General features: G+C 42.9%; 2 protein-coding genes across 4 annotated transcripts in view; both read right to left on the bottom strand.

Moving 5' to 3' along the window:
* GLB1 (galactosidase beta 1) overlaps positions 1-9,542 on the bottom strand; it is a 41,840-nt gene extending 32,298 nt beyond the window's left edge. Inside the window, exon 1 of the mRNA XM_027675570.1 lies at positions 9,433-9,542. Coding sequence (XP_027531371.1) covers positions 9,433-9,486 — 54 coding nt within the window. The 5' untranslated portion in view covers positions 9,487-9,542. The remainder of the gene's footprint in view (positions 1-9,432) is intronic.
* On the bottom strand, positions 2,616-9,532 carry TMPPE (transmembrane protein with metallophosphoesterase domain). 3 transcript variants are annotated; one of them, XM_027675572.1, is made up of 3 exons: positions 9,433-9,532; positions 7,282-7,413; positions 2,616-6,807 (listed from the first exon to the last, which is right to left on the bottom strand). In XM_027675572.1, the coding sequence occupies exons 2-3, from the start codon at positions 7,304-7,306 to the stop codon at positions 5,411-5,413; spliced, it is 1,422 nt and encodes a 473-aa protein (XP_027531373.1). In that variant the 5' UTR covers positions 7,307-7,413; positions 9,433-9,532; the 3' UTR covers positions 2,616-5,410. The 3 variants fall into 3 exon arrangements, with proteins under 3 accessions (XP_027531373.1, XP_027531374.1, XP_027531375.1); XM_027675573.1 differs by having other exon boundaries at positions 7,305-7,413; XM_027675574.1 differs by lacking the exon at positions 7,282-7,413 and having other exon boundaries at positions 9,433-9,518.
* Positions 9,543-14,628: the final 5,086 nt, after the last annotated feature.

The raw sequence follows: 14,628 nt of genomic DNA, 5'->3' as shown, positions 1-14,628 counted from the left end.
TTGAAAGACACAGAGAACAGCCTATACAACCACCTGTGGGTTGCCCATAACAGAAGATACAATGGTCCTAAAATAACAGATGGTGAATGACTAGATACCTATAGCCCACCTGAGCCTTAGCACAACACAAAAGCAAAAAGGAACCAGTGCAGTGTGTCACAGGACAAAAGAACAAAAGTACAAACTAGCAGATATAGTTCAAAATAAAAACACACCCTCCTGAAAAACTGAGGATGAAATTACTCAGCAAACATGCCTATCCCTAGACTGTCATTAAATGGAGCAACTGAGTGAGATGACTCTCTACAAACATTTCAAGAGTACAAACTTCAATGAGGAAGACTACAGTGTGTTGCAGCTGCAACAGAGGCAATTTTTTGCAGAAAACCTAAAAAAAGTTGTGGAAAATGTCCTAAATGCACATAGCAATTCAAAACATTCTGCCAATAGTGAACAAGTGAAAGTGTGGTCAACATATAACAACAGATATGGGAAGATACAACAATGAGCTGGCAGGGACACCAGAAATGCAAGGGACTGCCAAGTGTGGCACAGTAGAAGCTTTTCATACTCTCATTCCATAAACACGGACCCATTCTTAAGATTACTTAACAGAGAGTTCCGTGAAAGTTGAAATAAATCTTGACTCAAAAAAGGTATGGGCATGCTAGGCTTCTACAAAATTAGGACCTTACAGAGCTCAGAAATACAAACCAACTGCTGTGGAAGAATTGTAACTCAAAGGCTGGGATTCTCCATAGGAAATTATGATTCTGTAGTAACTCCAGGCTGTTAGGCCTCAAGTAAACTATCACTGCAAAGGATGCTAAGATAGGTACCAGCTGCTTACTTTCTGCTCAATTCAAATGTATGTGGCTTTTTGCAGATCTTTCAGTTAAAACCTGCATCTTGATTCCTGGGCATGCTGCACTAGGTGCACTAGGATGAAATCATACTGTGTGTACCCCTGAACAAAACCATTCTCCCCTACAAACACCAAGCAGATGTTTCACATTCTTCAAATGTTTTTTACTGTAAGACCCTGTGACAAATCACAGCACTAATGCAGAGCTGAGTGTTCCAAATGATCATGACTAAATGGAACTCAGAACCCAGGTGCAGCAATGCAGTTCTGCAATGCTATAAGAGGAAAAAACAAAGGCATAATTAGGGATAAAAGCACATTACACACTAAAAGGCCACTATCCCTGGAAATAAGGAGAGTCAAAATTGCTGTGGTTTCCCTCTGTAACAGAATTTTACTCCTCTCATTTAGACTTTAGACCACATCAAGAGGCCTATGGAAAAGACACTTGTTCCATTTGTGGCAGATAACTGTTGAGATGATGAATGTTGAAACAACTGTTTACACACTCCCAGGGACAGACACCTCTGGCAGAGAACCAAGGATGCCTTAAAGCAATAAAACAATTAAAAGAAGGTATTAATTATGAAAGTGGTCATCATTGAACCAGTTACCATTCAGAAGTCATGCTTCCAAAGCTGTAAGTCACCTTCCCAACACATATGCTTCCTGACACAGTGTTATTACGGGGGTGAAGAGAGGGAGGAAGATTCCAGAGTACTTCCAATTTACCTCATTCATCACCCATTGCAAACAGATTTCCACTCATGATCAATTACTCAACAGTATTTTATTGTCAATTCATGACCCAGGGCTTGCAATGAAAACAAGACAGCTCTTGTCATGAATTTTTGTCTAGCTCTGTCAATATTGCATACTCATGGTTGTGAATATGCAGGGAATTCATTCCCACTCTATCTCCCTAGATGGGGTACGGGGTCTGCTGATCTGGCGAGCAGATTCAACAGACACACCCTAACAGCACTGTTTGGGATGCCAGCTCATTCATAGCAAATCACATCAGTGCCAGCTGAAAATTCAGACCCTTAGAGGCAATGGTGCATCTTACTTGCTCAGAGCATACTCACATCAAAAAGGGAAGAACTAAAGAATTTGTCCTTTCTTAAACAAAGGAAGAATTTATTTTGCAATCTTAATACTATTTTGTCATTTTATAATGTGTATGTCTCCTGATATAAAAAAAATACATATCTTCAACACACAAATTTATTTAACAGTGGCTAGAATCTCTCATTCTCCAAATTTACAGAGTAGGGGTTTTTTCTTATTTGGAAAGCAAGCAGATGTGAATACAAATCCTCAACAAACCTCTCCACCTGTGAAGGTTTCTGGCCTCTCCTATCTAGACCATTCAAACACAAAACAGCCCTTCCTCTACCCCAAAGCTTAAGTACCAAAACTGAGAACCACAAACCACTTCTGCTCCTTCCAAAAAATTCTCTTAGTAACCCTTCTCTTTCCTTGCAGCAGTCCTTTTCTCTGCATCACATCCTCATCTCTTCAGCCTGCACCTTTTTCTCCTAACATGCTTCAGGAAAATTTAATAGTGGCCTTACCTTTCCCACTTTTCACCATGGCTTGCTTAGCAGTGTGGGTGCAAGATTTTCCAAAACTAGTCAGGTTTATTGTCGGTAGCTTTTTGTTAGTAAATAGAATGAGTATGTTAAAACTATTCAGCATGAACTGCTCAATATATACTGGTACAAAATAAGAGGTCATTAGAGGCATATTTCTTGATATAAGAATAAAATTTTATTAAATCCCAACATTTAAAGCATTTGTTATATCACATTTTACATATTTTTAATCCATTCTATAGTAATTATATAATAAATATAACTCTCACAAAGTGATGATACTAATCTATTCTGCTATTAATTCTGACAGTAATTACCTCCCCTCCCACCCCTCAATGAACTGGCCTTTTATAGAAAGAAATACATATTCATTTAGTTAAGTTCTCCAGATCAAATACATTCCACACACACACAAAATTTAAAAAAAAAAATCAAAAAAAATTACAAAAATAAGCAGCACAGCAATTTTTCTTCATCTGGAATACTGAACATGGGTCTACATTGTGGACGTTCAAGTCAAATCGGAAAATGTATGGGAAGAACCTTGAAGGACAGTTAGATATTACTCTATTAGATTTTAGAAATGGCTAATTGCTTTTATAAAAAAGAAAGTTGATCGAAGATACTTTCCATTCATATTTAAGAAGCAAAATAAGAAAAGGCTTTGAAATGTTTTGGCACAGAAAGAAAACATGTTAAGTAATAAGTAATCATCAAGCAAACAAGCTTTCAGAGGGAGAGACTTATAGAAAACAAATTGAACAAGAACTAAATTACAGTAGGAGAACTCAATAAAGTTATGCAATGACAATATGACCACTCCTAAAAGGATGCATATTGGCTTCTGAAAGGACATATAACAATCTTCCAAGAGAGGCACATGCAAAGTAATTAAGAAATCCTGGGATGGAAGGACCTCTTCAGCTAGGTTTTTGCACACATTTGGACAGAATGAAGAGAAGAATAAAAAGGGTAAAGAAAAAAAAAAAGAAAAAGTAATACTAGCAACTCACTGAGAAACTGACACCATCTAAAATCAGTCCGACAAATGCCTCCTGTTAAGGAAACTTGCTTAACAATTAGTGTTCTTTACACGGTAAAGCACTCAGTGCAACAAGTGAAAAGCTTTTAACTGAAGGCATGTCGGTAAGTAAACAGAGGGTTACAGGCTATCAAAATTCTCACTGCCTAAGACCATTTGACACTATGCCACCGACTGCAAAGTGGTAGCACTCACTGCCCACATAGATAGTGGGCAGCATTAAATTATACACAGAAACTTCAGGATACTTAAGCAGGTATCATCTCATGAGCATAAAAAAAAAGTTCACAAAATTATAGGTGTCAGGAAACAGAAGTTATCTAGTCTGGCAAGTAGAGAGCTTGACTGGTCAGGTGTTCAGTTTTCAGACTAAAAGAGCACTGACTTCTCCAACAATTCCACTGACCTTCATGATACATTTACAGTATTTCTCAATATTCCTGAGTAAAAAGGCAAGATGTTTGTACATAGGAACAGGATACAAAACCAGCCTAGCAGTTAGAAACTCTGCCTGGGGGAGGGCTGAAGGAAGCGGATGAAGTGAAACTTCAAAATTTATTAACTTAGAGAAAAACTCAACTTTACAAAGCTTATAGCACTTTTCAAATACACCTCCTTCAAAACGAGAATGGAAGCTGAAGAACAAAACAGAAGTGTGTATGGTCGTGTGCTTCAGGTTCACACAGGAAGGCAGGAAAAGACTGAACCCCTCAGTTCTGGTCTTGCCATCCTCAGTCTCCCACATAAAAACTGCTCTCTTCTGCCCCATGGGTCTGCCTGAGAGGAACCCAGGTGCTGGTGGGTAGAAAGGCAGAGCAAGGGAAGCCCTGTGGCTACAGACATCCTGGATAACGATACGCAAGTGCTCTTAAGGAAAGTCACCCACTGCAGAGTTTAGTCTCCTTGAAAAAGGGCACAATTTACTTGAGATATTAAAGCCTTTAAACAAAGATCAAGCATTAACCTATTTGCATTATTTTCAAATAGCATCTCCTTACTCTTGCAAGAGAAAAATGACAGAGCAGAAATTAGGTAGAAAGAAAAAAAAACATAGAATGAAGACACTTAGTATTTCAGCTTCGGATTTTGTGCTCTACATCAGGAGGTACTGCATGCTCAGACAGCAACAGAAATTAATTTTGAAACTTCTTTCTCATTTGCTTTTATTAGAGCTATTTTCAGTAAGTAATTACTAGATGCCCAGCTATTCTGGGGAAATGCCTGAGAATGACTGCTACTTTCATCCTTTGATGTCGGTCCACCAATTTTTTAACTGGAAAAAACTGGATTTCAGGAACTGATGGCTGGCAACTTACTGTACTAGTAAGCACAGACTGGAAGCCCTCGTGCATGTTGCAGACAGCTAGAAGGATACAGATATCCAGCCTCAATTAAAAAAAAAACCCTCAACTATTCCCTTCCCATAACATTTCTAGCATAAGACTTCTAGATTTTGCATACTCAGTGAGCACTTTGTAGTCCCTTCTGCAAAACATGCACGAGTGATTTCACTGCATGAGATCAGAACTTTGTCTGCCTGAGATTGGATAAGGCAGCTGCCTGATAGATAGCAAACATTGGAACATGAAGTAGGTGCAAGAAACAGATATTACTACACATGCACAGGACACACATTATCTCCATGACATCAGGATTAGCTTTCAATGCAGAATCTCAGTGACAGTGAACTCAAAGAACTAACTTCTTCAGTATTTTAACATGCCCCAAATTTCTTTCATAGACCCAAGATACAGTTCAGTGTTTTCTGCTCAAACTTAACAGAACCTGCTGAAGTTCAGCCCAACACATCTTCTCTGGCTTCCCTGAAAAATGACTTGCTTTCACAGCAGAAGAGCCAATATACTGACCAAAAAAAGAATGGCAGAAGTCTGTCAAATGGAGAATTCAAGCAGAACGTAGGATTATCTCCGTTATTTCAGCTCTGCTGCCCAGCCTCATGGGTATTCCAAAGTACATCGTCCCTGGGCTGACATAGACAAAGGTGTTCTGCCCAACTTTGTACAAGCCAACAAAGAATGGATTCAGAAGATAAGCTCCAGCATTTAGAGGGAAAATCTGCCCTCCGTGAGTATGGCCAGAGAGAATTAAATTTATGTCTGGTCTCTCCTGAAGGGCCCACTTTGCAGCAATTGGCTGATGAGCTAATAGCACTATTGCATGCTCACTGCTACAACCTCTGAGAGCTTTTTTCAAATCCATGCCATGTCCCGAGTAGCGTAATACATCTGCTTCAATATCATCCACGCCAGCCAGGCAGAACCAGTCATCAGTGCTCTTTGGCGAAACAATCTTCACGTTCTCATTATGCAGTGGCTGAATGTTAAATGATTTTAACAGCTCAAACCAGTTGCTAACATCTGATGTGTAGTACTCATGGTTTCCTGTGACAAAGTACGTCCCAAAAGGGGAATCAAGTTCTCCGAGAGGCTCAACAGCAGGTCGTATGATCTCTGCCTCAGCGTCAGTCAGGTCCCCAACGATCACCGTGATATCTGGTTTTAAAGCTTTAACCATTCTCACTATCATGGCAAGCTTGGTCTTCCCAACAGTAGGCCCCAGATGGATATCTGAAAGCAACACCACTTTCAGGTTAGTCATTGTTGAGGGCAGCTTGTGAACTGGAATCTCCACTGAATTCACAGTAGGAGGCTGGGAAGCATTTAACAGCCCGACAACAGTCAGCACGAGAGTCAGCATGACTGCCAAAACTGGTTTCATTGCTGTTCTGTTCTTGTTGACAGTGCCTGCCTTAGTGCCTCTCCCCACCAAGAACTTGTAAGCCTGCTCTACAGAGCCTAGAGTGAAGAGGAAGAAGATGAGAATGATATAGGCCCCAAGGCAAGTGTAGGCAGCTAAAGAAAAGAAATAGGGCTCTTCTGCAACAAGAAATAGCAACGTAAAGAAGCTTGAATGAGCCAAAGCTAGAAACATGAACACAGCTATTTTCCACAGCATGAAACAGAGGGAGCTGGCAGCTGAAGACCTGGTGAACATGGTGACTGTGCTTCTCCAAACATGAAGAGATCCCATCAGCATGAGTGTATTGGCAAATAGTGCCATCTGCAGCCTTAGAACCCAGTGCCGCATCCTGAGATCGAGTTTTTCTGCCAGATAACTCCGCGACAGCATCATAGAGAAGAAAACCATTCCTGCAGCCACTGCAGCCTTTGCTTCAAGGGGCAGTTGCTTGAAGGAGATCATCTTTGCTTCCTGACTGTTCCCTTCTGTTCTGCAGAAGTCTCCAGTAGGCAATAATGTGGTTATGAAGGGGTCAACAAAGCCTGCAACCAGGAACCAGTATCAGCCGTTTTAAAATATTACACACATTCCCTTTTTCCCAGACTGCAATAAAGGATTGTTACTCTACATACTACCCAAGATGATGGGTCATGCAGAATCACTGTTATAAAGACACAGAGGAGATGTCCTGATGTGGAATAAATCAGACAACAGAAAAGACTGGATTCTGGCAGCTCCCGTCCAAGCTCCCTGCCTGCAGCCCTCTATGATTCCTCCCCCACCCTTTTCTTTTTTTTAATATGCTCTTTTGTCATTAAGACTTCCTTATAGTAGATGGCAATAGATCACAACAGGGATGCAATGAGTCCTGGAAACAATCATTATAGTATTTGGAAATTTCATACATGTTCTGGGACTAAGTTGTTTCTGATATTAATTTAACATGTGTTTTCTGTTCTTCTTCCCAAGCAGTTGGCTCCATCCGAAAAGCAGGCATCACCCTACCTCATTCTTACCAGATGTAAGAGGTTCTACTAACATATGCTACAGCAGCAGTGAAATCCTCACTGGAACAGCTAACAGATGCAACTGTGGTCCCAGAAACTGCAGATGACGTATCAGCAGATATCCTTGCCTTCTCCAAAGCCCTGAAAATCAGCAGGATCAGTGAAACATTGTGTTTTGCTACTCGCTTCCAGATCACTTCCACTACAGGTACAGTTTCCAAGTCTCAATGCCTATTTCAGCATATCCTGGTCTAATAGGGATTAGTTGAAAAGGAATCAAAACATCACACACTCTGCTCCTTTAGAAGGGAGCAGAGTCTACCACATATCTGCTCACAGACTGAAAACAAACAAGGATAAACTACGTCTGAATTGCACCAGAATTCCCTGGTTTGCTCTGTATTTTGCTCAGAGTCACAGTGTTTCTACTAATGCATATTTCTACTTAAAACAAACCTACTGTTTCATTTTAATTGTAGATGAAAAAAGTTTGGATGGTCTTTTATAATATACAATAGAGATCATGTCTGACATAACAGTCATGCAGTGGCATATGCTTATTTTCAATACACTTCCTGTCTCTCAGTCCACACTTAACTAGAGAAAAAGCAATCATTACAGCCAAAAATATCTCAGAACTAGGACACAAAAGCAGCCTTGGAGGGCTCAGCAGTGAGCCTGAGCTCAGTCTCAAAACCGCAGTTTGCCAGGTTGCTTATTTGTAGCATATACCTTCCCAAACTAATTTAACAGAACATTAGCAGCTCTATGATAAGAGGACCCTGCTCTATTTTGAAGACTAGACCAAGTTTTAAAAGGATCCCTTCCCTCATTGCTTGTGTCAGGGAAATGTGGGCTGATAAGAAAAATTGAGTCTGCCAACCTCAGTTCCTCAAGCTCTCATATTAAAAAACTGCTATTTTACACACAGGCCTCTATAGAAAACAAACAAAGCTAGGAAGGATAAGAGCATAAAAAATGCCCTACTAATCTACTGATTCAAGTCCATAGGTCCTCTAGACACCAGGCAATATTCTGTCTGGACAACAGCAACAAGAAATGCTGTTTAAAGAAATTACAGGACCCTGGCCACTGTCTGTGGTCTGCTCCCTCATACTCCTCCAGCTGATAAAGCTGCTACACTAGGGATGTTTGAAAGCAAATCCTTGCCTAGTCATTTCTGGATGTTGTTTATGAACCTGATATATTTAAATTCAGCAAATCCAATTTTTTTAATCCAGTAAACACTGTCTGCTTCTACAACCTCACATGGCAGCAAATTCTTGAAACTCACTATATATTTTTACAGTATTTAATCTGTTTTAAACTAATCTATTAAATCCCCCAGGAGTGCTAATACTACCAAATTTGGTGAGTATTGGTTCTCCACTCCTCTTACCCACCAACCTTCAGAATTTTGGAAGGCTCAGCCATAACCCCCCCACACATTTACTGTCACCCATTTCATAGAGGTCTCACTTGAGGCTGTGCTGCTTTTCATACAACTTTAACCACCTGTGCACGATTCAACTGCACCATCTACCAAGCTCATAGCGACACACTGCCTCAAACTCAAGGCATGAGCCACAAGACTGTCAAGACCAAAGACTTGTCCTAGGGCAGTGGTATGGGAAAAAGAGCCTACTACAGAGTCGATGCAGAACAGGAAAAACTCCTTTCCCTCCTATCACACACCACAGGACGAGCGAGTTTTCCCATGGGATCGGCACCGGTTCCCGCACCGCCCTTGGCTGCTCGGCGAGGCCCTGCACTCCACGACTCCCGGGAGCGCAGGGAGCCCCGGCGCTGGCCGGAGGACAGCTGGCACCACCATTCCGGGCCGGACACGACCCCGGCCATCCCCCCCGGAGGGCGCCGCCGCCAGCCCTTCCCCAGCTCCACAAGGCCTGCTCGGGAGAAGGGCACGGACCCTTCCTTGCCCCTGCCGCGGGACCTCCCCCTCGGCGCAGCACAATCCCGGCACCCGCGCCCTGCTCGCCGCCCACGAGCCCCAAATCGCTCATGGTTTAATTAAAAACGGACCAAGGGCGGGAGGAAGCCCCTGCCAGCCCTCAGCCACGCCGGCCCCCCGCGCCCCTCGGAGCCGCCCCCCACGGCCCCAGGTGCGCTTTGAGGAGGGGGAGGCGAGGAGAGACTCACCGCCGCCCGGAGGAGCGCGGCCAGGGCGGCCAGCGGGAGCAGGAGCCGCAGCATGGCGGGCACGGCCAGGAAACGGCGGCGTCAGCTGACGGGTCCGCCGGGAAACGGGCATCCTTCCTCCCGCCCCACCGGCACCCACGGCACCGCCCTCAGCGCCCTGACTCCTCCTGCTTTTGCCTCCCCACCACCTGCCAGGAGACTTCCCCTGTGCAGACCGTGGTCTGCCCCGATGCATCGGGGCAAGGTGCTCTCCGTCCCATGTTAAAGCAGTCATGCCCTTTCAGGATCTCACAGCAGACTTTTGCATATAACCTCCAATATTGTATAAGTCCAACGATTGCTCCCACACAAAAGTTTCCAAGACAGAAAGGTCTTTCTTGCCTTTACCTCTCCCAGGCAGCCCATCATTCACACTGGGGCTAGGTGCTTTCCTTCCCGTGTAAAAGCACTGTCATCCTCTTTCAGGAGCCCAGCATCGAAATTAAGATACAACCTCCAATATTGAATATATCTCCAAAGATTGCTCCCACAGAAAAGGTGCCCAGACAGAAGGCTGGTTCTGGCTTTTATCTCCCCTGGGCAGACGATTGCCTGCAGCACCACATAGGCTCCAGGCCTGGGAACTTGTCCCAGCTCCCCAGAGGGGATGAGGGAACACCCGCCCCCACCACCTTGGCTGGGCAGAAATGCCTCGCACACCTGTGCCAAGGAAATACAAGAGTGATCGCTCAGTCTACAGGCCAGTGACAGAGGCATGGATGCTGAAGGGACAAAAAGAGGGTGGGGAGATGGCCGTACTCGCACTTCCATCCATGCGACTGATTTCCACCTCATGGGCGAGGACACTTTGGAAGGAGGATGACAAAATCCAGGGCCAGGGAGGGGAAGGAGGGAAGGAATGGAAAAGAAAAAACAAAATGGAAAGGAGCAGAAGCAAAAGGCAGAAGCAAGAAGGCAGTCCTCCCTGACACTCTCCTATCCTGATAGGAGTTGGGGCCACCTCTGTTTAGCTTCCCAGCAAAGCACTGGCCACGTGATTGGCACTTTGGCTGTCCACTACTCCAGCATCTCTGAAGTCCTCCCATGTCCCCTGCCCTTGCTTCCACTGGCCATATACTTTCCCTTTTTACCTTAGCTCCAGAAGAAGATCCCAGTTCAGCCAAACCAGCCTTATACTTCGGCTGCTTGACTTCCAGAATTTTGGAATTGCCCACTCTTGTGCTCTTCGGAGGTGGCACTTAAAAACTGACCATCACTGATGGACCCTAGCACCTTCGAAAGGGGACCTCACTAATTAGTTCCCTGAGCGGCTTGAATTCTGCTCACTGCATATCCGGAGTTGAAGTTTTGCTGTTACTTTTTTTCCTGTCAGCAGAGATTTTAAACTTGATCGTTTCATGGTCACTGTGGCCAAGATGGTCCCAAATCATCACTTCATCCACGAGACCCTGACTGTTAGCAAGTAACAAATCAAGGAGGGCACCTTTGCTAGTCAGTTCCCATAGTACATGTACCAATAAGTACAGGTGTTTTAGGAATCTTCTGGACCTGTTTGTATCAGCTGTGTTGATCTACAGGTACTTCTACTTCTTGGTTGCTTAAAGACTAATTTGTTGGTGTCATCATCCTGGCTGGGTGGCCTATAGTAGAGTCCCGCAATGACATCTGCTTTATTTGTTTGTCCCTTAATCCTTACTTGAAGGCTCACAACCCTGCCATCACCATCTGGAAGCTCTGTACATTCCCTTTTGTTACATACAATGCCACTCCCCCGCCTTGTCTGCCCTGCCTATCTCTCCTAAGGAGCCTGTAACCATCCATCACAGCACATCAGTCACAGGATTCATACCCCCAGGTTTTGTCTATGCCAATGCTGGTGCATCTCTGGGACTGAGCCGAGACTTCTAAGCTCCTCTTGCTTGTTCCTTGTGTTGTGTGCATTGGTGTAGCAACATTTCAGACGCAGTTCCTTGTACCCAGCACCTCGTGTAGCCGACTGAGGATCTCACTGGCACACAGTCCCTCAGTTCCTTGTACCCAGCACCTTGTGTAGCCGACTGAGGATCTCACTGGCACACAGTCCCTCAAACTTTGGTGTGCCATCCCATTGCTCATTGCTGGCGAGTCTGGTTTTATCCCTTTCCCCTGCACATTTATGCAGGCAAACATTCAAGAGTTAAAAGCCGCTGTATGAACCAGCCTACAATGTGAGTAACAAAGCCAATGATTCTCCTAAAATAGTAATTGGACCTGAGATCTGTCAAGTTTTTATATCCCTTGAGGACAAATGCAGCCAACAGAACATTTACTCTAAATAGGTACTCCAAACTAGGCAAGCAGGCACAGACAGCTCCCAAATTAATTAAGAATACACAGCATAGGAATGTGAATACCTGACAGGAATGAGAATGTTCAACACTAGCCCTTGGGTTTTTTACCTCCTGAACAGGAGCTAGGTCTGGTCTGTCTGTCCTTGCTTGCCAAGTGCCAAAGGCACCATTAGTGCCTTTACTATAAGAAAGTATCTCTACCAAGCAAAAGAAGGCCAAGAGAGCTGAACCTCAAGGCCAGCGGAGCCAAACGCAGCTGAGCATCAAACAGATGTACGCACTCGGAAGAGCTTTTAGAATTCCACAGCTGTCTGCCACATGGTTTCTGGTGACACAACCTGAAGCAGCAGGCTCCAAAGAATAGCCATCTCTTGGGTCATGATTTGTGTTTTATATGGACTTGGGCCATCAACAAGTGCAACAGATGAGGAAAAACTGAAGAATGACAACAACTGAAACTAACTGTTATTTTTCCACACCATTAACCAGTTATAAAACTATCTAACTTGTCAGCTTGTAGAACAGAACACAGTAACTAATAAAAAGAAAGCCTTTTAGTCAGAACAGATTATCACGTTGTTACAAGAAAGTCATGATTTGGACTTACAAAGTCAGCATTATCATTAGTACCTTTTCTGAAGAGGAAATCCTTGTCTTTTATCAAGTGTCAAGTGCAAGAGCATGTAAATGAAACATGAAAACCCAACCCACACACCAAAACACACCCATACCCAAAAAACTCTATTCAGATTTTATATCTTTGTGTGTATCTACAGTGTGTTTTTTCATGGGGAATGCCTCATTCTTGTGTGTCAGCCCTACCCTGCAGTGACACCCAACAGGAAAAGCACACCAAAACGTGGCACTACCAAAATACTTCTTGCTGTGCACTCTTCCTTCCAGTTATGCCCATGCTTTACAGCCCACAGGGCTTTTCTGCTGGCAGTAATTGCTGCTATTGCTAGTGAATTTACTGGTGGGTTTGGTTAATTGCTTTTCAGAGGCAAATAGGTGAATAATAAATTATGCTTATTTCTCTTCAGCTGTGTATGATCTAATAATTTGCCTGTTATTCCCAGGTTCAGATCCTCAGATGCCTCTCAACAAACAGTCCTTTAAAGCCTGTTTAAAAAGGCTTTTCATGAACACAAGATGGATTTTTACCTGATTCAGAAGAAAATAAAGCCAGGCTGAAGTGGGTCACCTAGGGCTGTTGGTATTGACAGTTTTAACCCAGAACGTTGTATTTTGAATTGTGGGGTACAATCCTGTTCTTTGAAGCTTAGTGTTTGCTGCTTAATGCTAAAAGGACACCAGTAGAAGCCATTATTTGTCCTACTGTGTCATTACAATGGAATGTTTAGTATCTCTGGTACCAAATTCCAGCAATATTAAAATAATAACAAAACATTATACTGATCATCTGTGTGAAAAATACAATCTGCCCTTCAAGCCCTTTCTTAGAACCTTTTGGGAGGAGAAAAGTTTATTTTCTGTCCAGTCTCGCCCGAATGTGTGCCAGAGCCTACATGGCACATTGTGGTGTGATATGCAGAGAGAATGGGGGAAAGAAAAACTGCTAGATGGATTTGCTGCATATCTGTGCCTTAAATGTTTTACTATATTACATGGTACGTATTTTACTACATGCTATAATTTTACTATTATACATAATACAGTAGTGCCATTACAGATTCCTTCTGTTTTTCTCACAATAGCTTCAGGCTAAGACTATATCATGGCATGTTGACTATTACTGTATCTGAAAAAAAAACCCAAAACAAGAATTGAGCTGAAATAATAAGAAAAAAATGTCAAGAAATACGAAGATGAGGGGGAAAAGACTGAAAAAGTGGTAGAAAAACTGTTGGTAGTTTGTGCAAGATGCCGCTCCACCATAAAAACATCATCCTGTTCCCTATGAAAGGTGCAGTAGGTGGTGCACACAATTTTATTTGCTCTTTTGAAAAACTCTGTAGAATAACTTTGAAACAACAAAGCAGTCAACACCATCACCAAAATGTGCTTTTACTCATTACAGAATTTGTTTTAAAGTGCTGTGATCCTTGCTGATTTAAATAAAATAATTAATTCCCAACTATTTACTAACATCAGGAACCCTGTTCACAGTAAACTTGATGCTGCTGATTTTCAGGGATATTCTGTAACATCTCAGTGCTCTGTAAAAGCAGCTGCTGATTATATGGCTCTGCACAGGGATTGCTGAAGCATACCTTGCCAACAAACAGGAACTGGGTTCACAGAAATATAGATATATATATTTGTGATAGAAAATGGATAACTGTGTATCTTCAGTACTTAGTAATTCTACACTTTAAACCTGTCCTATTTTTGTGGAGGAAAAGTGCCACTACACTTAGGGTAGTGTAAATAATATTTTTTCTTCCAAATTCTGTGTCTGCAACCCATCCTCACAGGCAAAACTAGGTGGGTTTTTGGCTATTGTTAGGAGTTCACGTGGGCAGGCTTGGGCTGGTGCATTTTTGGGCTGGATGTTCTAATTGCCTGGGCCATTCAGAGAGTTTTCAGGATAGTTTTTTACTTTAGCTCTCCACCTTTCTATAGAGAAGGAAAAATTTAATGACTCTGTACTCACACTGGAAATGGGAATAAGAACACTCTTTTGTTTGCTTGGCATGGAAATCCCCAGGAATCCCTGTGTGTAGTTTACATAAGCAGGCACTCAGAGACACTGATCTCACTGATTTAGCTCAATTGGTTAGAGCATGGTGCTAATAATGCCAAGGTTGTTGGTTCAATCCCTATACAGGCCATTCACTTAAGAGCTGGATTTGATGACTCTTGTGGGTCCCTTCCAACTCAGAATATTCTGTGATCCTGTGGT

This window comes from Neopelma chrysocephalum, unplaced genomic scaffold, assembly GCF_003984885.1.
Source record: "Neopelma chrysocephalum unplaced genomic scaffold, ASM398488v2 Primary Assembly neopelma1_26, whole genome shotgun sequence".
Classification (NCBI taxonomy): Eukaryota; Metazoa; Chordata; class Aves; order Passeriformes; family Pipridae; genus Neopelma; species Neopelma chrysocephalum.
The sequence above is the reverse complement of the archived record's forward strand: the minus strand, read 5'-3'. Positions and strand labels throughout refer to the sequence as shown.